The following is a 24760-nucleotide window of genomic DNA, read 5'->3' on the forward strand; positions in this document are numbered from 1 at the left end:
CGCTACTCTTTCAAAATACCTAAACATATCCTTCTAAGTCTGTCTACATTGGAATGATAAACTGTGGCCATGAAATGTACTTCAGAAGTTGCCTTTGGAAATTCTTTTGGAAGGAATAGTTAAAAACCCTCTCCCTCAAAGGGGGGATCTTAAGGGCCAACAATGACTGTGTGAAAATAAAGGGCATTGTTCTCAGCTGGTTCTGTTTTTAATGACAAGAACTAGTTTGGCCAGTAAACACTGGGATTCCTTGATTATCCCACAGGGCAGCTCCGTTATCTGATCAGATCCAAGTTCAGCCTCTGTTCTCTTGGCCTTTGTCTCTATTTACCTCAAGTACAAGTGGAAGTTTCAAGCTCTACTTCTAGGAGCTTGAAAGATTTTTATTGATCAACCATTGCAATACAATTTGTGTGCCTAGGGAACAGCAGATGGCATAATGATTACCTTGCTGGACTCCCACGAAGTTGACTGCAGTTTGAGTCCTGGATCCAATGGCTTAAAACTTACATTAGGCACATGTGTGTGTGTGTGTGTGTGTGTGTGTGTGTGTATGCCCAAAAACTTGAGAGGATAATGGAGGAGAAGGGATTGCATCATGGCCACACCCCTGGGGGGATGATTTCTTGCTTTCTGTCTCTGTCTTTGTCTTGCCAGTGAGCACACATGCCCTATAACAAAAATTTCTCTAAAAATAAAGTGTGCATTAATCTGAACATTTAAAATTTCCTGAGTATATTAGAAAATTTTGAAAGATTATATGTTAAATGTGAAATAAACAGGGTGTTATTCCATTAACACTCATTCATAAACACTCATTTCATTCCATGAATAAGTGTTAATTGTTTGTAGCATAGACTAGGGGCAGCTTCAGTTTTTCTTATTTTTCATTTTTACAGATGGGAATACTGAGAAATATTTTCATATAAATCAAGTAAGCAGGTGGGATTGGAAAGAGTTTTGTTGTATAATATCTCTCAATTTGTTGACATTCTAAGTTAGTTGATAAAAATTGTATATTAATCTATCACCAGAATATATCTGTAATGATCTATCAGTTGATAGGGACTAGGTTTTGCATTGATTTAATTGACAATAAAGACCACAGTACTATAGAAATGACATAGAGCCCAGGCACAACTATTGGTAGGAGAACATCTGGGCTCTATGACTGTGGCTATCCCATCCATGGGGGGTACACCTTGCTCCAACACTGCCTGCCTACTCAGGTGAAGCCTTGAGGAAAGGAAAGTTGGGTTTGTTAGGGTTGGAATTTTACCAGATGAGTGTTAACTAAAACTCAGCATACACATGGAATATCAGATGGTGCAACCTGGACAAGGGAAATGGTGAAAGAAGAAGGCTGGTGAACTGGGGAAAAGTAGAGGAGAGAAAATAAAGGGGGAAGATTGGTTGTAGTAGTCTTGAAGGGGAAAGATTGGTTGTAGTAGTCGAAGTAGCAAATGGGCAAGAGGGGAGAGTGTGGTCAGATGTGTGCTCTAGTGGTTTTGGAGGCAGATAAGTGGCCAGTTATGATCCTCTCCAAGGCATAGTCATGGGTTTTGTGACTGAAGTGTAGTAGAACAAATCACTGAAGCTGAGTTCATAGGTGTCCATGGTCTTCAGAAGAACTGAAACCACAAGGAAGGGAGGCAATGCTTCTGGTGAAGAGGATGAGTAGGAAGCAAACATTTGCAAATTTGAAGAACGAGGGAAAGGCTAGTAAAGGAGAATATCAGAGAGGAAAGATGCTCTTGAAACCAAAAGGCGAGAGTTTCACAGCAGATTTAGAAATGGCCATGGTGGGGGGCTGGAGGATACTGAATTCACTGCTTGACTGATGTATGAGTGCCTGCCATTTGATAAGTGCCACAAAAGTCCTGTACTGGGGAAAGCATCACTTACCAAGAGTGGGAAACTCAGAACAGATGTTGAAGACATAAGGGAGGTTGTCGCATATGGAGGGACAGTAGCAAGGAACCACAGCAAAGGGTCTGACAAGTGGACAACAACAGGAGTTTGTTCAGGGGTAAGGATGTACAGAACTTTATGAAAATAATGGTATAAATCAACATCCTTGGAGTATATGTGAGGAACTGGTGAATTGTAATTTGGGTGTCAACTAAGAAAACAAGGAGAGTAAGTGGTTTTAGTCTAGTCATCTTCAAAGGGTTGGGCCTTTGCCTAACTACTAAACAAATTGGTATAAATTGATACATATATCTAGTTTGATTGGAATAATGGAGACTTATATGCTGCAGACTAAGGGTAAATACCAAAAGAAAAAGTAAAACTAAGAATTTCTTTATTGAATTCATGTTAAAATGATAATCTTTTATGTATGTTATATTAAATAAGCATTATTAAAATTAATTTTACCCGTTCCTTCTTACACTTTCAGTGTTGCTATTAGAAAATTTAAAATTACTTGTGTGCTTGTTGGGGTAGGGCAGGTCTTTAAAAGTTCATGGAAAATGCACATTATGAAGAACCTATGGATTTCAAAAGTTTTTGCACCAAAATTGTACTTTAATTCTGTATTTCCAAAAACTTTTTGAAGTCTCCTCATATGATGTTTGTATTTGTTGCATTTCTATTAGACAGCACTTCTCTGAACTGGAAACTTTCCTAAAGAGTTACTAAGACTTCAGCTTCTTTTAGAGTTACTGGCTCACTCAATTTTTTTCTCTAATGCAAACTTTGATCCTTTATATTTTCCTTAAAAACCATTTGTTTCAGATATATTTTCAAATGTGTGGCTATCATGCTTGACCAAGACAATATTATCTTCATTTGTGTATTTATCTATTTATTTATTGAGTTTATAGTAAACCAACTAAGATACATTGATAAATTTTTGCCTATTTTTTATTAATTATGAATCTGCTTTGATATGTATTGATTCCTCTTTTCTAATGCTTATTTAATTTTAGTATTCCTTTAGAATCATCTAATTACTTTTTTGTAGTTATTAGGGTTATATTTTCATTTTCTTTTCTGATAAAAATCCCAATTCTTATATATATTTATATATGTACATATTATAAAAAGAATATTTCAATTAATAAAGGAGTCAATATTTATTTTCTTTTCAATCCCATAAATAATTTTTTCTATGATGTGTTATCTTGCTTCTAATTAGATACATTTTATCTACCTGTATTTATTCAATATTGAATTCTTATAAAACTTTTTTCCCCACAATATTGCATTTCAAGAAAAGAGATTTCTTGGTTATAAATTTTATTTTTCCCTGTCCTCTCTAACTTCACAATTCATTTTTATAGAGAAAGCTATCTTACTATTCTTTAAAAAATCAACAATAGATGTAATTTATTTAGCACTTAACCTGTTTCAGGCATATGCTAATTTCATCACCTGAATTATCATATGTAGTCCTCATGGTAGCCCTGGGAAGTATGTACTGGTGTTTCACCCAATTTGCAGACAGGACAAACCATCCCAAGAAAGATTCAGAGACCTATCCACAGTTGCCCAGCTGGTACCTTTGGGTTTCAGACCCCACAAGCCTAGAAACACTATCTTTCTAGAGCTCATTCTCTAACTTACCTTGCTGTAATGTCTCTCACACATGATACTAAAGAGACATAGCAGACCTCCTGATAGCAGATGTCTGACAACAGAACATAAACATACTTCACACCTAGACGCCATTGTTCGGGATGACCACATGCCATTATCTTTAGTCTTAGTAATTGTTCCATGATATCACTACTACTGTACTCTGGATTTGGGTTTCCTATAACATCTTTAACTCACCTGACCTAAGGTACATTTTTTATAAACAATTGTTTCCCTTAATCATTCTCAGAGATGGGTGAGAAATAGATACCAATTAGCCATATTTTTTAAAGAATTATTTTACTTAACTTTATTTACTTATTTAAATTTGACCAGAGAGGAGCAGAGTGAGTGAGAGAGAGAGAGAGAGACAGAAAGACATACAGAAAGTGAGAAAGTAAGCTGCCAGGTCCAGGACTGGAACCACAGTCAGCCATGTGGGAGTCCAATGCTCTTAACCACCATGCTACCTGCCTGCCCAAAGCCATTTTTAATACCTTGTATCTTCAAGGTAGAATTTTTGAAGTCTCCTATAGCTATATGAGAAGTCTCCAAAAAATTCATGGTAAATAAATATTGTGAAAACAGTATACATGGATTTCAGGGGTTTTTTGGGCACCAAAATAAATTCATACTTTAATTTTTCCATGAACTTTTTAAAGTACTTTTGAAGTATGTTAGAAAAGGAGAAATTACACGCAGTTTACTTCTTTAGATGACCAGACACAAACTCCTGTCTTTTTTCTCTTCAAACTATATCCTATTTGGTTTCAAGTACCTTTTAAAACAAATGTTTCTTTTTAATATTTTTTATATTTAATGATGACAAGTGACAATGGTTCATTAATATGTGATTCTTTTCTTTCCTTTCTTTCTTTTAAAGATAGTGTTTCTAGAAGAAGCATCTCAACAAGAAAAACTGGCCAAAGAATGGTGCTTCAAGCCATGTGAAATAAGAGAACTAAGTCACCAGTAAGTCATCTTCAACTTCTTCCTTTCTCTTGGGTGCTGTCCATTAGGCTTGACTTAGGAAATCTGTTTCGAGAGACAGAGGAGCTTCTTTGCTTGTTTATTTATTCATGGGGGAAATGGTGGGAAGAAGGTGAAAAGAGATCAGGAAGTCAAAGAACTGAAACATTGAGACCTAGAGGCTGTCATCGTTCATTATTATTCTTTCAGCAAATATTCATTGAGTTTACCATATATAATGTTAGAATCTAGAGGTGAAAAGATCTTGACAGTCCTTGTCCTTAAGGGTTTTTACAGACCATGAGTGACACTGACCCTAAACAAATAGACAGATGTGTAAGCATGGCAGTGGTAGGTTGTGATAGCTTCTCTAAACGAAGCAAGCATGGAATGGAATATAATGGATAAACTATCAGGAAGTAGGGAGGAAAGAGAATTTGAGGAGTAGTATGATGACACTGTGGAGAGGGCAGACCTGTATCCAGAAATGCATTTGAGCTATGATTTCAGTGTTAAATATTTGTACACAATGTTTTGTCCTGAGATCAACCCACTGTCTTCATAGTCTGGTTAATTTATTTCATAGCAGAGGTAAATAATTTCTTTTCTTTCTTTCTTCTTTTGAAAATTTTGCCAGAGGTCACACATGTTCTCCAGAGAGAGACAGAGAGAAAGAGAAAGTGAGAAAGCATCCTTATGAGGTACGGTCACACTGAAGTTTCTTCTTTTCCATTTCTCCCCTATTTTAGGATTTGGGGCAAATATTCGTGCACCTGGTATGTTTTTCAAGCCACCAGCTATGAGACTCAAACCATGCAGGCAGCCATGTGGGATCCTTCTACTTTTACTATCATGCTTCTGGCGGGCCTGGAGATAATCCTCTAAAGCTCAAATATTTTCTCTTGTTCAGGTCAACTATGTTTCCAAAGCCAGTGAAAATAATACCATATTTATTCTGAAATCATTTTTTTGAGAAGTTTTTGCTATAGGGTGTGTGTGCTTGCCAGAAAGACAGAGAGAGACAGAGATAGAGAGAAATCACCTCCCAGGGGGATGGCCATGCTGCAATCCCTTCTCCTCAGTTCTCTTCTTGGGATCTTGGGCATGCACGCACACATGCCCAGAATGAGTTTAAGCCACCGAGTCCGGGATTCGAGCCATGGTTGACTACATAGGAGTCCAGCAACATAGCCATTAAACCAACTGCTGGTCCCTGAAATCACTTTCATAAGTTGAGAATTGACTTGAAGGTAATGTAGTGAAAAGAACATTAAACCAGGACTTAAAGCACTTGGTTTGAGTCCTCATGAAACAGCTTTGTAGGACCAGAAGTAAAGAAAATTGCTTCTCTTTGAGCTATTAACCTCAGCTCTGGTTGTAGCCAGAGAGACAGGGCAACTGTCCTTCAGGTGTCATTGCAGGCAGTTATGCTCCTCTACTTCTTCCTCTCCCCCCTCAGCCTCTCTATCAGGTTGGCAGTGTGGAGGCATTGGGCATGGAAATTAATTCACTTTTGCTGCTACCATGTCCCCCCTCTTGGATTTTCATGAGACTGTGTTGAGGAGCAATTGACATTTAATCACCTATTTGCTTGGCTTTGTGATGGAGAATTAGAAACTTGAACACAGATAAAATGGAGTCTGGGAGGGGATGGGGGGACTGGTGACTATATCTGTGGGTCTTCAAGTCCTTTTGACCCTATTTAAGAGGTCATGTTTGAAATTAAATATATAAAAGCAACCACCACAACAACACCTCTGGGAACCTGCAATCACAGCACACAGAGAAGTAGTAAGGGAAGAAATAATTTACATTTTGGTGGATGACTCATGTCTTTAGAAAAAAAATGTATTTGAAATGCAAAGTAATTCTCATGTGAAACATAAGATATGTGGAGTTAAATTTCTTTAAGTCATGATTAAAATGTCATAGAAGATGCCTCTGACAGTCTTTTTAATAGACTTGGCCCGACACCCAGTGTATCTGCAAGGTTATCTCAGCACCAAATGGATTTTTCAAAAATGAAAGTTCTCACTAGAGTACTATAGACCATGCTTTGGTGGGAGTGGATCAGGTTATGACCACAGACCATAGGCAAGTTTGCAGGGCTAGGATTCACCTCACATATGAAATTTAAGGGTGATAGGGAAGACAGAATTTCAGTAGTCAGAATAAATAATACTTTGGTGAAATATTTTTTAAGAATAAAAATCAGTGTAAAAATCCACGATGGACAAAATACTAACGTTTTGAATAAAGACAGGATATTGGTATTTATTTTACTGCATCATGCTTTTGTGCAATGGAGCTGTCCTTTTTAACATCTGGGAGTTTTCCAGTCCCAAAAGCTATGGTATCCATAGCGGGGCAGGTTGTTGAGGGTGACAAAGTGTGTAAACAGACCAGGCAGCACAGGCCTTTTTACATAGTCATGTGTTTGGATTATTAAAAGGTTTTTTAAAATTACTATTTTAAGGTTTATGTATTTATTCTATGAGAGAGACATAGAGGGAGAGAGAGAAAGAGAAATAGGCACTTGTTGGGACCAGCAGTTGGCGTAATGGCTATGTTATTGGACTCTCATGCAATTGACCGTGGCTGGAGTCCCAGACACAGTGGCTTAAACTTACGTCGGGTGTGTGTGCATGCGTGCCCAAGATCCTGAGAGGAGGATGGAGGAGAAGGGAGTGTGGCGTGACCATTCTCCCTGGGGGGTGATTTCTTGATTTCTGTCTCTCTGTCTCTCTCTGTCTTTCTGGCGAGCACACACACCCTATAGCAAAAACCTCTGAGAGAGAGAGAGAGAGAGGAGACAGGCACTTGTAATCAGGTCTTTATGCCGTGACCCGAGTTGGCCAGGATCACAGGCATAAGTACATGGCCAGTACCCACAAAAAAACCTCAGGATGCAAACCTGGGGCCTTCCCGTCTGGCCTCTGTGTCGTGGAGGGCTGCGTTACCACTGCACCATCCCAGCTGGTCAATTGTAGAGCTTTATTACTTTATTACTTGGCTAAAAGTTGGGTTGTTGTTCTGATGAGTGTATATAGGCATGAATATTGTTCTTTCCCTCAGGTTATGAGAGGGTTTGGCCGCACTGCAGGCTTGGAATATGAAACTGATGGTTTTATCTGGGGGAATGTGTGATTTTCTAAGAGAGTTATGGTGATTAAGTAAAGTGGGAAGAGGAAAGCTGAAGAATAGAAGGGAGAGAGACGCTTTCTCACCTTCTGCTGCAGCCTCTAAAACTGTTCTCTGCTTTGCCCCAGCAGTGGGTTTTTGAGGCTATGACTTAGCTCTAAGTGATATCGTGAGTAGAGAACAGAGTTCTAATCCTGGATGGGCTACTAACAAATTAAAAATCTGGGGCCTGCCCCATACCTTAGTGGCTAAGGGAGCCAGATCCCATATGGCCATCCTCATTTCAAACACTGCCCTGGCAGCTTGTAAAACATACTGGACACATGTGTGTGCATACCCCAAATCCCAACAGTATAGAAATGGAGGATAAGGGATTGTGGTGCGATCATGCCCCAACTGGGGGTGCTTTCCCACTATTCCTCTCTCTGTGTCTGTCTGGTGAGCACACATGCCCTCTGGCAATTAAAAAAAATAATGCAAATTTGAAAATGAGCTTGCCATTCCTGAACTTCCTTTCACTCTCTGTAAAATGAGTAGTTGGCTCAGTGACCTCTAATCTCACATGCAGCTCTCACATTCTCCGTCTCTGTGTGTATAAGTATCAGTAATAAATCCTGGACCAAATCCTTCAATTATGTGATTCTTTCTATTCATAAGTATTTCACAGTGCTCCCTACTTCCTTAAAAGGATTGTCACTTTTCCAGATGAGGTCACACTTCAGATGCAGTAAATGCCTGTTCTTCTTATGGTTCTGAAGACTTCGTATCATGAATTATTTCCTTCATCCTTTCATCTCTGCTACCTGATCGTCGTGGTCACATTTCTCCTACATGAAAAACACAAATTGACTTGCACTCTTCTGCACCCTAGCTGTAACTACCAGATCCTTTGAAGACAGGTCTCCATTTGCGCAGTGCTTTGTTTAATAACACTCTCCCCTCAGTGCTTTGTTTAATACCCATTCTTAATGTTGATCACTCTCCCCTCAGCACCTTGGACAGTAGCTAAAATGTGCTAAAGGCTCAATAAGTATTTTTTAAATGAAGGTTTAAATCCTTCTGAAATTGAGTGTCTCCCCCGATCATCACACTGGGGTTTCAGGTCATTCCTGAGGCCTGGCATCCTTGACCCTCAGTTTTTGGCACAGGCAGGTCACTATCCGGCCCTTCCTGTCTCTTCGTTGTTCTCCTTGGCACCTCTGTGTCCTGGGTTCCCTCTCTCCCCAGATGGCAACTCTGTCAAGATCAACCATGACCTTCTCTTTCTAAGTCTCACCCTTACGGAAAGGGTGCTGTTCAAAGTTTTATGTTTGACCAGCTGTTGCTCTCTCATACATACAAATGTGTGTGCGTACACACATGGGATAAGAAGATGCCTTATATGGGCCAACAGATGGTGTGGAGATTAAGGTGGCTGGATCCCATGTGCCCAACTATGAGGTTCGAGTCTCTAACCCACGGGCTCGAAAAACACACCAGGCACATATGTGCACCCAAAATCTCAAGAAGAGAATGGAGAAGGGATTGTGGTCCAGCCATCTCCCTCCCAAGTGCTTTCTCACTTTCTCCCTCTCTCTCTCTCCCTCTCTGACTCTGTCTGTCTCCAGCAAGCAGGGGTGCCCTATAGCAAAAATTAAAAAAAAAAAGAAAAAGAAAAGGAAAAAGAAAAGGAAGGAAGGAAGGAAGGAAGGAAGATGCCTTAATGATCTTTGGGTTCCCCATGAGGCTAAGCAGGGTTTCTTAAACATATAACATACTTGGGAAATATTGTCTAACTGAATGATCCAACTGCATGTAGAAGTCACACTCCCATGCCATCTTTGAGTGGTAGAGAAAAATAAAAGCCCCAAGGACAGATGTATCCTGGAGAGGTTGGCCTGACTCTCGGGAGGAGTCGACCTCTCACCCTCCTCTCTGCATGCTCCTCATGTATGCCCACTCACTGCTGCCCTTCTGTCATACTTACGAGGTGTCACTGTCCTTCATTTCCATCATTAAAGCACTAGTGATACTTTCCCATGAGACGTAGTGATCAAGAGTACTAAATGAACAGAAAAAAATGCCTGGGTTTGAATCTTACCTCCAAGCCCAGCTAATTAATTGTTACCTTATGTGAAGCTGCTTAAATTTCCTGAGCTTTAGCTTACTTTTTTGTAAATGAGGGAACGATATTTTCATACGTCATAAGTTGCCGTGAGCCTTACACTATCGTCATCATCGCCACTGGCATTGACCAATGCCTTCCATTATCTAAGCACATTCTTCCACATACTGACTCAGTCCTCATGGCAGCTCTGTGATGAGACGACTACTCCCATTTTAACAAAAGAAAAATCAAGTCACAGGGGTGTTTAATAACATGCAGAATATGCCACTGCCAGTTTATGGTGGGGCCCAAGTTCAAATCCAGGCAGTCTGAGTCCAGAATATTTGCACTTAGTCCCTACAATAAGCTGCTTCCCACAGATGAGATAATGCACATAAATGCTGTGTCCAGTGCCCAGCTCATGGAGGCATTCAGTAAACGTTGCTGCTGGCCCAGTGTGGTAAGGCAGCAGTAAAGCTAACTCTGCAATGACGGAGCCGGTGGGAGACTGGAATTTGGTGCCTAGGTTTCCCTGTCCATGTCCTGTGGCACACACACTTTGATTGTAGCTAGGTGAAGGGCTGGGGAGAAAATTGCCGTGTGAGACCCTACTGATGTTTCTGGCCGTCTGTCTTTGTTTTTCTTTCTCTCTTTGGAAATAAATCAACAACAACAGAAGTTTAGTTGCTGTCACCATTACCATCATCATCATTGCCATCTTTCCTAGCTCTCTCTTTCTCTCTCTTTTTTGTAATCTGCTGTAGTTTGTACACTCAGAAGAGAAAGAGAGGGAAAAAAAAAATGACTCCTTCAGAAGGATTGGTCACTCTGTAATCCCTTCTCCTCCATTTCCCTCTCAGGACTTCGGGCATGAATGCAGACTCCCCTGGTGTGTTTTTAAGCCACCAGGTCTGGAGTTCTAACTGTATAGTCGGCTATGTGAGATCTAGCTGCCTTAACCACCAGATCCAGCTGGCCTCCAGCTCTCTTTTAAATAAAGCATTTAGAGCTACTCATGGCTCTATTTATCTTCTGCTTAAGTGATATATATACATCTGATTTGGTAGTATAAGGGGTTCTTTGTGATGCCAATTCCCTGCATGATTTCACATTGGGATGTTGGAAAAGCCACGCGTCATGACTTTTCTGACAGCCCAATGTCTACTCAAGGTAATGGTGGTATTAGTGCATATGCCATCTTCTGGAAACTATCTGTTTGGATAAACTTAGACACTTACTGCTGATAGTGAGCTAGATTTACTCTTAAAGTTTATTTATTTATGATAGAAGCATGTGTGTGTGCATGGAGAGAAGGAGGGAGAGAGAAAGAAAGAGAGACAGAGACAGAGAAGCAGAGAGAAGCACCTTCGACAGGGTTCTGTCACACTGTAATTCCCCAGCCTTCCAGCTCTTTAGGATTTGGGGCAGGTGGGCACATGCCCAGGGTGTTTTCAGGCCTACTCAGGGATGGAAACCAGAGCCCAGAGTCAGCTATGTGGCTTCCAGTACTGCAGTTTAGTTTGCTACCGAATATGCCACAACATGGGACCTGGCTTAGCTCTTTAGAAAGACTTGAATTCTGAAGCTGCCTCAGTTCTGTGGGTGGTGCTTCTGCAAATTTTAGAAACATCTTTCTAGGTCTTCCTATGATTAAAATTAGCAGACATATTGATAGGTGGCTCCGAGCAACAGCTGTTCTGATCAGAAGCGCTCTGAGAATGATTGTCATAGTATCACAACTCCCTCTTCACTTAACCATTCATACTGCTGCCGTTTTGTGCTCCTGTTTCCTCAGATCACTTGATCCTTCGTAGCCAGGCCTTACCAGTTTTGTCTTGCTGCTTTGATTTCAGAACTCAGCTCCTACATCACATGTGAAAGGACCAGTTTTCTTGTAGCGGGCCAAAGTCAAGATGGCCGCAATGTCTATGGAAGTCTATGAGAAACCAAGCAGTTTCTCATCTTTAGCCACCTTTGGTGACTTATACATTCCTGTGTGGCCTAGGACTTTTCAAGCCCCCTTCCTTTTTGTCTCTCTACCCTACAGTAAAATCACAGGATTATACATCGTTTTTCTCCTTCCTTGTGCTAGACAGCTTTGCTTCTCAGTGCTGGGGTTTTGCCTCCTTTTGTCATCACTGGTTAACTCCCCACCAGCCATCCCAACCTAGGAACGACATCTTTCCTGGCGGGCTTCATTTTTATTCCTTGATCTCTCTATAACAGGAAACTGTACAGCCGTCTGATCGCATCAACTACAAACCTGTGTGGGCGAACAATTAAATCACTGTTGAGAGAAAATACGATTTGAAGATGTGGAAAATGATGAAAGATGTTATTAACTGTTTTCCTCTCATCTTAATTTCCAGTGAGTTCTTTATGCCTGGGCTGGTGGATACACACATCCATGCCCCTCAGTATTCTTTTGCTGGAAGTAATGTTGACCTGCCTCTTTTGGACTGGCTGACCAAGTACACGTTTCCCACAGAACACAGATTCCAGAGCATCGACTTTGCTGAAGAAGTGTATACCAGAGTTGTCGTAAGTATCCTGTGGATAAGCCTTGTGTTATGTTTCCTCATCAGAGAAGTATCAATGTAGGGGGCATATCTAAATCAAAAAGCTTTTGGCTTTTTTTTTGTTGTTGTTCTTTTGAAGAATTTTTAAACTTATTTTATTTACTTTTAGTTCTTTCAAAGAGTTTATAACCACCTCACTTACACGGTTATTCAGTAGCAGAGAGACAACTTGAGTCCAAGTTCTCCAATTTCCAATCTGCCAGCCTCTATATTACTCTACTCTTACTTTTTGTTTTATTTTACCAACTTTGGGCTTAATGCATTTGTGTGTTCCCCTACTCCTGCTAATCCATATTGCTGTTCTGAGGAACATATGGAATAGCTATATGACCTTTGGAAAGTTCTGTGATTCACCTTCCCCATCTGTAAAAAAACTGGAAGATAGTGCCTGCCTACTTCATAGGGTTGTTATGATAATTAAGCAAGTTAATATTTGTGAGGTTCTTAGAATAGCACCTGGCACATTATAAGAGCTCTATGTCTTGGCTTTAAAAAAAAATCCAAGGGAATTTAAAATGAAAATTTCCAACTACAGTTGGATGGCTACCGTGTTATTTTTGTTGGTTTGCAAAGAAGGGAAATAGTATGGTACCGTATTGCTGGGCATGTGGAAATGTGACTTGAACAGTCACACCACTAGAGGGAACTCTGGAGCTAGTTCATTCACTGAACAGTGCCTGCATTGTTTGCCAACTATATGTTGAAAATGTCGTTCCTTCTGCTCTTTCAAGAAAATCTATTCAACTTCTTTTCACTTCAACCCTATGCCCAGAGCCAAAATCCACTCAGCAACCAAGAACAGTTTCTTCAGTACAGGAGTTAAAGCTGTAAATGCTGAGGGGCCAGCAGATTGTGTAATGATTATGTTGTTGGACTCCCATGTAATCGTCTGTGGTTCAAGTCCTGGACCTGGCAACTTAAAACTCACACTGGGCATGTGTGTATGTGTACGCAAAATCCAGAGAGAAGGATGGCGGAGAAGATAGTGCGGTGTGGTCAGTCTCCCTGGAGGGATGATTTCTTACTTTGAGTGTCCACACTCTATAGCAAAAGTAACTCTTTAAAAAGAAAAAAAGAAAAAAAAAAAAGGCTGCAAATGCCCTTTTTTAGCTGATTACTACTTCCTGTCATCCAGCTCACTTGGAAGACAGTACTAGATTTGTTGGACTTATTGATGGTTTTTCTACTAAGGTGTTGACAATGTGGTGGTGACAATATCACAAGCCTTACCCAGTGACTGGCCCAGCCATTCTGCCAGTTTCCTTGGTCTTGCATCATTCGTGTCTTAAAGGGAAAAGCAAGTGCTACCATGCCTTGCTTAATGATACATTCAGTGTTATTGTGGATCTTACGTATTCAGCATGTATCCTCATGACACCAGAAAAACTGAGAAGGACTCTAGCTGTTTGTGAAGTTGCCGGGACATTGTGTCAGTCATTCTGAGTCCTTAGTCTCGAATTTTATTTATACCTCACATTGTCCTAAGAAAGGCTTGAGATAGCTTAAAATTGCATCGTGTATAACAAAAGAAAATGAATCATGAAATTAGAAAGAAAAAAGAAGGAGGAAAAAGAAAATAAAACTAAGAAGTAGCATATATTTTTGAGGGTCCATGCACTGGTCAAAGTTTGTCACAAATTTGGCATTAAGTTTCGAGTGCCTGACCCAGAGAGGGAGATCAGTTATGAAGTTGGTACATTGTAGACATTAAAAAATAATAATACATTTGTTAAAGCATATCTATTTTTAACACCAAAACTTAAGAAAATGTATCCTAATATTTAACATGAATACGTGCTATGTTGTCAAAATATATACTGTAAAGGTGTTATGTTATCAAAAAGTCCAACTATATCTATTACATTTAGAGAAATAGAGTATCGAGGACTATATACTCTTCAGGTAGTTTCCCATAAATGTTTTTTCTCATATCAGAGATTTGATTACACAAGCATTTGACGTCTGTGAGTGCAAAATAGGTTTTATTTCTGGCAAGTATTTGCAGTGCTTGACTCCTGGGTTTCTGATTATCAATAGGCCCACATACTTTGCCAGGTAGATGAGCTGAGAGTATGGTTGACATCTATTAAAGAAGGCTGAGATTTGCTAAGTAGAATCTGTCGCTAGGTTGAAGGTTTTCTGTGACAAGACAGAAGTACAAAGGGAAAGCCCATAAATAGAACCAAGAATATGTTTGGTTTTCATATTCTCTCCCAGAAAACTGTGGTAAGTCTACTTCAACAGATTTGCACCATAGATTATGGAGTGATAATGTCATCTGAATGATTTAAAGTATTTATCAGCAAACATCTGAGGTTATTAATGAAAAGTTCCAGTATCTAATACAGTGGTTCTCCTTTACCCTCTGCTTTGTTTTCTATGGTTTTAATCACCCTCAGTCAACTGCAGTCTGAAAGTAAGTAAGCACAGTACCATATTTTGAGAAAGAAGCTATATTCATGTAACTTCCATTGCAATGTATTGTCATAATAGTTCTTTATTAGTAGTACTTGTTTTTAATCTTTTACAATGTCTAATTTAGAAATTAAACTTTTTTATAGGTATTATATTGGTCGTCAGAATTTTTTATGTCTTTCTATGCAGAAATGTGTCATGACTTTTCCACAACCCAATATATGGGAGGAAAAGAGTTTGGAACTAGTCAGTTTCCAGCATCCACTCGGATACATGGAATATACCCCCTGTGAATAAAGGGGGAACTACAGAATCTCCTGCTAACCACTGCACACTGGACGAGAGCTTGCAGTTTCCAATGGGACTAGAATGAACTAAAAAGACTAGAAAGTTTAGGAATCTTCCCAAATTATAATTTAGGGAAGCAGATTAAGATACCTGGTGATGTGCCCAGACAAACTAGTTGCAAATGTTTTTCTGAGAGACAAAATGAATGTATTTACTCTAAAAGGTTATCAGTGACTACACAGAAGAATAGGGAGGAATAAAGCTAATTCTGAAGACAAAGCAAGCCATTAAGGTACTGGTGAAAAGGAAGAGGATCAGATCACTCTTCTCCCTATGTTAGATCACTGGAAATGATCTATTAAAAGGCCATTGCTACTGGCCTTGACATTCATGGTCATCTTAAATCTGAACGCTGTTTTGAGCCTATATAGCATAGTCTCACAACTTTTTCCAAGAATTGGGAACTGAGAAAAGATTGAAAAACATAGGCAACAGTTTGATGCTATTCCTGATAAGTGTCTTTATAAATGGAAAAATATATAATCGTCATTACCAGCTTTCTTTAACGCTTGCGAGGAACTAGAGTGGGTTGGGGCCTGGACAGGCCAAACGTAGAGTATGAAGAAGGAAAGCAGCTGTCATTTAGATGGCCTATATAATAAAAATTTTAAGCTAAACTCTCTATTTTTTCAAATATTTTAAATAACATAATGAACAACATGTAGTTTGTTTATTAAATGAACTGAGCTGAATAGGAACAACCAGGAGTAACTTAGGGGTCTCCTCTTTCTCTCCCTCCATGAGCGCTCTTTGTCCTGTCTCTCTAATTTGGGAAGATATCTGAACTTTCTAATATTGTTATTTCATTCTAATTGTTAGAGGAAAAATTTCAAACAAATTAAATTTAATAGCATTTAATTTGAGCAAAGAAGGATTCAAGAATTTGAGCCTCTTCAAACCCAGAAGAGGTTGAGAAATCTCCCTTCTTCAACACCGGTAGGAGGTATTTATGGACTAAATGGAGGTGAGGTACCAAAATAAGAAGTGAGGTACAAAAATAGTTTGACTACCCACAGCTCCAGTTTCCTCATTTGAATATGGTTTGATCACTTGGCTGCTGGTGATTGGCTGAAGCTCTGCTACTGTAATTGGCTGAGACAGCTCTTTGTTATAAAAGTCCTTCTATTTGTCTACATACTAAGCTGGGTTGCAGTTTACATAGGAACTCAAGGTAGGAGACATCCTCAGTTCAAATTTACTTGAACATAGTCCAATTTGAAATTATAATTTCTCTTTCAGCTAAAGGTTATCACCCCTTGTTCCACATACCCCCTGGCTCAGGCTGACCCTAAGAAATGGGTTTACTATCAGTGTCTGTGTAGTGCTTCTCTTGTCTTTGTTGATGAATAGCTTCATTTTTTTAATTTTGATTTCATCTTCAAGCCAAGTTTTAGAAGGATGCCTAAGATTTTGAGAATTTAGAAAAATTTAGATCACGGGGACTAGTATATGGCATAATGGTTAAGTCTCTGGATTCCCATGTAGTTGACTGCGGTTCAAGACCCAGACCCAGAAGCTTAAAACTCACACTGGATACATGTATGTGTATGCCCAAAATCACAAGAGGAGAATGGAGGAGAAGGTATTGCAGCATGGCCATACACACTGGAGGGTGATTTCTCTCTTTCTGTCTCTGTCTTTCTCTCTCTCTCTCTGGCGAGTGCACACATGCTATAGCAAAAATATCTCTTACAAAAAATTTTATGGGCTGGTAGGTGGCATGGTAGTTAAAGGTGCTGGACTCCCACATGGCGGACTGAGGTTCAAGTTCCAGATCTGGGGGCTTGCTTTCTCACTATCCCTCTCTGTCTCTCTTGCTCTGTCCTTCTCTAGTCAAATTAAAATAAACAAATAAATAAAGTTAAAAAATTAGATCATGTTTCTATTTTAATCTTGAGTTTTATCTTACTCTGATTAGCAAATGCAACTTATATCATTTTGGGGGAAATTTGAGATTTATTTATTTATTTATTTATTTTGGAGAGGTTTTTGCTATGGGGCGCATGTGCTCGTCAGACAGACAGAGAGAGACAGAGAGACAGAAGGCAAGAAATCACCCCCCAGGGGGTATGGCCACGCCGCAATCCCTTCTCCTTCGTTCTCCCGGGATTTTGAGCATGCACGCACACGTGCCCGGATGAGTTTAAGCCACCGGGTCCGGGACACGAACCATGGTCGACTATATGGGCATCCAGCAACATAGCCATTATGCTAACTGCTGATCCCTGAGATTTATTTTATAACCTAATAAAAAATTAGTTTTTATGATTCATTTTTTAAAAGAGTATGTTTTCTCCATTGATATGACTTTCTTGTGTCTGTATGAAAATGAGTTAAAACTACTAAACAAGTGTTCTATTATTTGACTCTCTCTTCTCCCATATAGCAAGAGAAGAACCTCTACGTACTCTTTCTTTCCTTTTTCATTTCTACCCATACTGCCATAGTTGTATCATCTGAGATTTCAGTTTGTTTATTTTTTATGTGTTATTCTTCATATAAAATGTTTTAATTTTTAAATTAAATTTTTATAATTTATTTAATTTAGTTCTGGTTTGTTCTTTATTTTTAGCATTCACACTTAATTTTTTAAGAATTATTTATTTAATTTTATTGATTCATTCATTTATTTAAATTTGACCAGAGAGAGACAGAGAGAGAGAAAGAGAGAGAGAGAAGAAGCAAGAAAGCAAGCCACCAGGTCTAGAACTCGAACCGTGGTGGGCCATGTGGGAGTATCCAGCGCCTTAACCACCATGCCACTCACTGGTCCCAACATCCACACTTAATTTAACAATGAGCTTTATTTTTATTTTGCTATTTGGAGCACTGTCTTGCTTTTGAATGATTTTTCATTTTGTTGGAATACAGTCTTTGATAATCCTTTCCAATCAGGTGGCTCATAAACATTTCCAAATTCTTGATTTACAAAAAAGTGCTTTTACTTTGTGCTTACTCTTGAATGGTGCATTAGCTGTAGAGGAATTCTATTTGAATTATTTGCCTATCAGCATCTAATGTGCTAATGTCTGATTTTCACTCCCTTGTTGCTAATTTGATGGACTTCAGGACTTTTTCATTCTTGATGTTATAAATTTCAATTATAGGTCTTTTTTCAAATCATTGACTTGAATACATAGTTCTTTCATTATGAAAACTGTCTTTCTTGTGTTCTGGAAAATTTTTTCTCTCTCTATGACTATATTCTTTTCTCCAGTCTACTCTTTCTTTAGGTAATTCCTAGAAAAATGTTGAAACTTCTGGATCTACAATACATTTGTGTCTCAGGGTTTTTCTTTCTTGCTACATTCTTAGAGAATGCCATGGCCTAATTTTGTAAATCATTAGTTCAATCCAGCTGTTAGAATAGCCTGTTTCCTCTTTCAAGAGCACAACATCTTATTTTATTAAGCTAAGGAAGCTGATTTTAGTTAATTTTCTCTTTCTTGCTGTTTTAATAATTCTGCTTCTTCAGATGTCCATTCAACAAACATTCACTGTGTGCATACAAGGTTCTAGACACTTTTCTAGTTGCTGGAGATTGAATTTGGTGTCTCTGTCATGGTATTAGTTTTTCACCCAGGTTTTGTGATTTTGATGGAGAGATTATCCTTGTGTGAACTTGAAATGTTCTAAGCATCTTCTACTGGCAGCCAGTATATTATATTTCATGTACAAAATGTATTAAAGTTCAGAAAGATTGACATGAAAATCCAGATTCCAAGTCTCTCAACCTTGGGAATAACTGACATCACTTAACTCTTATTTTCTTCCTTTTTTTCTTTCTCTTTCTTTTCTCTTTCTCTTTATCCTCTTTCTCTTTCAGCCAAAAGATGCATGCACTCTCTGGGGATGGGTGGGGTAAGAGAGAACTCTCAATACTGAAATATTTTTTTCTCTATTCCTCCTTCCCATAAGGATTTTTTGAATGTATGCACATGGGTCTAACATGTTTTTCAAGACCCTAGGGTTAAGACCTGGACCAAGCTGGCTATGTGAGATCTAGCTTCAAAGGCCCAACACTGAACCACTGTGTTCTGGGCTAGCCCTGGGGCTGTCCCTCATTTGCAGTTTTCAACAAATGGTTGAAGTTGGATGGAGACTGCTGTCTAAGGTGAAGTGCATGTTCTACCCTATCTTTTAAAAATAATTATTTTATTTAACTTTATTTATTGATTTAAATTTGACCAGAAAGCAACAAAGAGAAAGAGAGGGAGGGTAAGTGAAAAAGCTAGCCACCAGTTCCAGGACTTGAACTGGGAGACCAGCACCTTTAACCAACATGCTACCTGCTGGCCCCTACCCTAATTTTTAAATGACTTTTTAAAATGTCAATGGGCATATGCATAAAAGAAAGAGATAAAGATCTTCCCAACAAGGCCTGTTCATGTTACATTCCCTTTTCTTTAGTTCTCCATCCAGTCAGAAACCTGAGTATGCCTATACATGCCCACCATTTTTCTCAGGCCTCTATGGTCAGAACTCAAGCCCTGGTTGGCCATGTGGGATCCAGCTTCCTCCAGCACTGTGCTTATTTGCTGCATTTTGTGGCTGGCCATTCTCTACTATTTCAACTCCAAACTATTGGGTTGTCTAAAAAGTCAGGACACATATTTGTACAGAAAAACATAGAAAAACACATCATGACTTTTCTGATGACCCAATATTTTATTCCTGTAGAGCTTCTGTCTTTTGTTTAGTCAAAAGAATCTTATTTCACAAAGGAGGGAACTGATGTTAAGAAAGTAAAGCAATTTTCTTATAAGGAGGGAACTGATGTGGAGAAAGTAAAGCAATTTTCTTAAGTTCACATATCTAATAGCAGGCAAGAAGCAAGCAAGAACCTGAAGTGTTTTCCTCTGTATTTTAAAAAGCTTCTAAAGATAGAACCCAAAGTGCTCAAGTCAACGGGTCCTTTTTCCAAGTGCTGGGACAGATCAGGCCGTATCAGTTCCACACTCTTTCTTGAGGCTCTTCCTTCCTACCATTCTTTTTTTTTTTTTTTCCTACCTGTTTTACTCTGATGGGGAATCTCTCTCTGATACTACTATAATCTGTGTGTTCATCCCATTTCCCTTTCTTCTGTGTTTAATTTCCTTTCCCTGGATCTAGGAATTCCTTTTATATCACTCTTATTTTGCAAAAGCACAATTTTTAAGAGCTTCCTAAGAAAGAGTTCATGGGAGAGAAAATGTTCAAGGCTTTGAATATCTAATCATATCTCTGTTCTACTTTCACTTGATTGATAATTTAAAATTCTACATGAAAGTAACTCTTGCAGAATTGTGAAGGTATTATTCTGTTTCTAGCAGTGTTAGTAAGAAATTCAGTGCCACTGTGATTCCTGTCATTTGTCTATGACGAGTTTTCCTTATTTCTGGAAGTTTTTAGCATCTTTACTTATGGGCTTAATATCTCATTACATGCCTTACCTTGGATTCTGTTTTTATTCATTGTGCTGAGAATTTGATGAGGATTTTCAGTTTGGAGATTAATATTATTTTTCAAATAATTTTCTCTTCTCCCTTTACTTAAAATGTATTTTTTAGAACTCTTATTCTAAATGTCAGACCCCCTAGAGTGGACCTCACTTACTTATCTTTGAAACCCTGATTTTCTTTTCTGATACGCTGTTCTCATTTATGCTATAACTCTCCTATTGACTTTCATATTCATTTATAATATTTTTACTTTTGAAGAGCTCTCATTCTATGATTTTTATAGCATCTGTTCTCATTTTATGGCTGCAATATTCTGTTTTTTTTCTTTTATTTCTTTTTTTGGAGAGGTTTTTGCTATAGGGCACGTGTGCTCGCCAGAAAGACAGAGAGAGACAGAGAGACAGAAAGTGAGAAATCACCCCCGAGGGGAGATGGCCACGCCGCAATCCCTTCTCCTCCATTCTTCTCTTGGGAGCTTGGGGACGCAAGCACACATGCCCGGCATGAGTTTAAGCCACCGGGTCTGGGACTCAAACCACAGTCAACTACATGGGAGTCCAGTGACATAGCCATTATGCCAACTGCTGATCTCTTTTTTTTTAATAGTAGTTTCTTCCGACATCTATTGAATGTTGATGTGCATTCATACTTAATTGTGATGCTGTAAGATATTGATTGGAAGATCTGGTTGGAGGTAGCCCTTGCTGAGTGGTGAACTTCATTATGGGATGAATAGTGAAGTCATTGAACAGCTCTTCTCATAGTAGGCCCACGTATCACTGTGAGGACATCCTCCTTACAGGGTCATTCATCTTCTCTGGGAAAGAATCCTTCAGCCTCTTGCCTGAGGTTGTGGTAGTTGTCCATGTGGCATTTTTTTTTTTCAGAGTTTTTTTATTTGCTATAGGGCGTGTGCACTCGCCAGACAGACAGAGAGAGACAGAGAGACAGAAAGCGAGAAATCACCCCTAGGGGGGGATGGCCACACCGCAATCCTTTCTCTGCAATCCCTTCTCCTCCATTCTCCTCTCGGGATCTTGGGTATGCATGCACACACACCCAGCGTGAGTTTCAGCCACCAGGTCCGGGACGCGAACTGCGATCGACTACCTGGGAATCCAGTGACATAGCCATTATGCTAACTGTTGGTCCCTCCATGTGGCATTCTGAGGAAGATGATCACTAGCCTAGAATGTCAACCAGATTTTTTATTTAAACCTCTTCTTTATCTTGTCTTCTTGGGCTTGGGCTTCTCTAAATACTATTTATACAAGGTGTAAATCTCTCCTACCAGGAGCAGGTTAGAGGTACTTGGCAGACTTCAACAGGGAGAAGAACCATCCTGCCAGGGCTGAATCATTTCTATACAGACTCAGCCAATTCCCTGTTAATGTTCATATGCTTTCCTCTCTCTTTTCAAGTTGTTTCTAGGTTCTTATCCACATTTTTTATCTTCCAAGATGTTGAAATGTTTCTTCTGTTCGCGTTTTCTCTTATGTTGTTCTTGTGGTTTAATCTTGTACCCCATTACTCTTATGTTGTGGAAATGTGCTAAGGAACAGAGATACATGAGATCAATCTGCCAGGTTGAACTACAAGTCTGGCCAAATAGTTTTATTCTGTAATAGAAAAATCTCATTTACGTATGCCTCAGTGTCATAAAATTGGGATTTCCTTAAACAGGCCTAAGAAAGAAAGAATTGATTAGGATCACACTTTATGAATTCTGAAACACGGAACTGTATGACTCTAGGAAATAACAAATATCCATTTCTTCTCCAACTAACATTTTGGAAATATAAATCCTTTTGCCATTTACCTAACTATATTCCATATCAAGATGGCATACCTTTAAATAAGAGCATTTTAATATTAAAAACCAGAACTCTATTTTCATCCATACGTGCCATGTGACTTTTCTGGGCACACACAATTCATGGTTTCTGTGATTTATTTTTAGAGGAGAACACTAAAGAATGGAACAACCACGGCTTGTTACTTTGGAACAATTCACACTGACTCATCTCTGCTCCTTGCGGAAATTACAGGTGAGCAGATGAAAGCACGGCTTACGGGCACATCAAGCAAAGACAGCTAGACTGTGCCTCGCGATGTCTCATACTTGTGGGCATTCCTCTTGAAATTTCCAGAATTTGAGCATTGCCTTTTTCTTTTCTCTTCTCTTCTTTCTTTCTCTCTCTCTCTGTCTCTTTCTGTCTTTCTCTCTCTCTCTCTCTCTTTCTTTCTTTCTTTCTTTCTACTTTTCTTAAGTAATTTAGGAAATTACTTAGGAATTACAGTGATACTGTGTATCACTGTAGCCCTTGAATTTTTTTTTTTATTGTTTAAGTCATTTTATTATTTACTTGTGGTTTTTGGTTTCAGAATGATGCATCTGGGTCTGAATTTTATGAATTCTTTAGGGCAAATTTACTAATTCCATCTGTGACAACAGTTTCTCATATTATACTCAGTAGACACATCTCGCCCACTGACTAGACTCAGGGCACTCTGCAAGATGCTGGGAATACTGAGAAACGGAAGATAGTCTATATCCTTGGAGAGCCCGAGAAAATACCTGCGAAAATACCTATTCATATTGATTAATAAGCTTAGTGACATCGTGGCACTGTTAGTAGATGCCTGGCATTGTACAAAGCACTCCATGTGAATTAGCTCAGCTGCAAGCAGCCATCAGGGGTAGTTATTGATGTCTTCATGTAACAAATGTTTAAACTGATGCTCAGAGAAGTAAAGTAACATGTCCAAGCTTGCCCAGCTAAGTAGAGCTGAGACATTATTTAGGTTGATGATCCAAAACTCATACCCAAAACAGTGCCTGGCACACAGCAGGAACTCGTTAAATACTGTTGGCTGAGCATCAACTCTACTACATGCTGGTCAAGGTGGTTTATACAAAGGCCTGATGGGCAACACTAAAAATAAATATTGCAGTTATCAGAGAAGGTAAAGGGAACCCAGGTTCTGTGGGAAGACTTCATGGAAGTCAGTTTACCAGCTGGCCTTTCGGGGTAAACAAAATGGAAGAGAATAAAATGTCTTTCAGACAGGCAAAATGACACAGAGGTCCAGATGGGGACAGCAGTGTTAATGATACAGTAGCAGGGAGCCAGGGAGTTTAACTGGAGTAGAGGATTCATTGTGTGGTGAAGTGGGAGAGGAGATTGAGGTAGGTGGGATGGTTCACAATCTAAAGAGGCTCCAATATACACTGAAGACTCAAAGAAGGTTTTGAGTCAACTGAATTATATGATGAAAGTGGTATTTTTAAGGAAAAGTAATCTAATGGTCAGGTATTAACATAAATTACAGATGAAAGAGAAAGACAGAAAGACTTGTGAAAGACTCATATGACAGAGGGGGAGACATAGTAAAAACAATTAACATTGCTCCACATTGGTTCAACTTTCTACCTGAGCACAGAGGGGTCAACTGGTGGTGTGGTGGTTAAGGTGGGTGGGTCCCACATAGCTGACTATGTGTTTTGAGTCCTAGATCCAACTGCTTGAAAAACTCTCCAGGCATGTGTGTGTGCCTGCTCAAAATCCCAAAAGGAGAATGGAGGAAAAGGGATTGCAGTGTGGCTATCCCCCAGGGGTGATTTTTCACTTTCTATCCCTCTCCAATGCTTTGTCTTTCTGTGTCTCTGGTGAGCACATATGTCCTATAACAAGAGCAAAAAAAATTTATGAAAAAATAAAATTAAAGTATAAATTTCTTCTGGTGCAAAAATATTTGAAATTCATGAATAGTGTTTTTCATAATATGCATTTTCTGTAAACGTTGAAAAGACCCCTCATATACATTATAGCACATATTTTTCACAACCCTGCACATAGCAGAGGATACTGGGCACATATAGACTTAGACCTTAAATGAATAAATCTACCACATTAGGAGTAATCAGAAGAAGAAGGAATCTATTGAATGGCAGCACTCATGTTCTCATCACTAGGCCAGACTGTGTTTTAATCTACATGAGGATCATGCAGGGAGAGGCAATCCAGGGCTAGTGATAGAGGAGGAGGTAGGAGGGAGATTGTGAGTGGGGGAACAGAGAGGAAGAAAGAGAAGAAACAGAATGTGGGTATGTCAAGGACTAACAGAGTGTTTCTCTAGGATCTAAGGCTGTCTCCTTCTTTACTATGGGATAAAATGGGAGCAAAGATAGCTTTTTC

At 39.2% G+C, this 24760-nt stretch overlaps 1 protein-coding gene across 2 annotated transcripts in view; it reads left to right on the plus strand.

Moving 5' to 3' along the window:
* The window catches only part of GDA (guanine deaminase), a 121891-nt gene that overhangs the window by 50070 nt on the left and 47061 nt on the right, over window positions 1-24760 (plus strand). Inside the window, exons 2-4 of one of the 2 annotated variants that reach the window (XM_006152496.2) lie at window positions 4466-4554; window positions 12148-12319; window positions 22522-22609. In XM_006152496.2, coding sequence (XP_006152558.1) covers window positions 4466-4554; window positions 12148-12319; window positions 22522-22609 — 349 coding nt within the window. The remainder of the gene's footprint in view (window positions 1-4465; window positions 4555-12147; window positions 12320-22521; window positions 22610-24760) is intronic. The other variant, XM_006152497.2, reaches the window with a different exon arrangement.

The sequence above is a fragment of the Tupaia chinensis genome, unplaced genomic scaffold, assembly GCF_000334495.1.
Source record: "Tupaia chinensis unplaced genomic scaffold, TupChi_1.0 Scaffold000354_1, whole genome shotgun sequence".
In the NCBI taxonomy this organism is placed as follows: domain Eukaryota; kingdom Metazoa; phylum Chordata; class Mammalia; order Scandentia; family Tupaiidae; genus Tupaia; species Tupaia belangeri.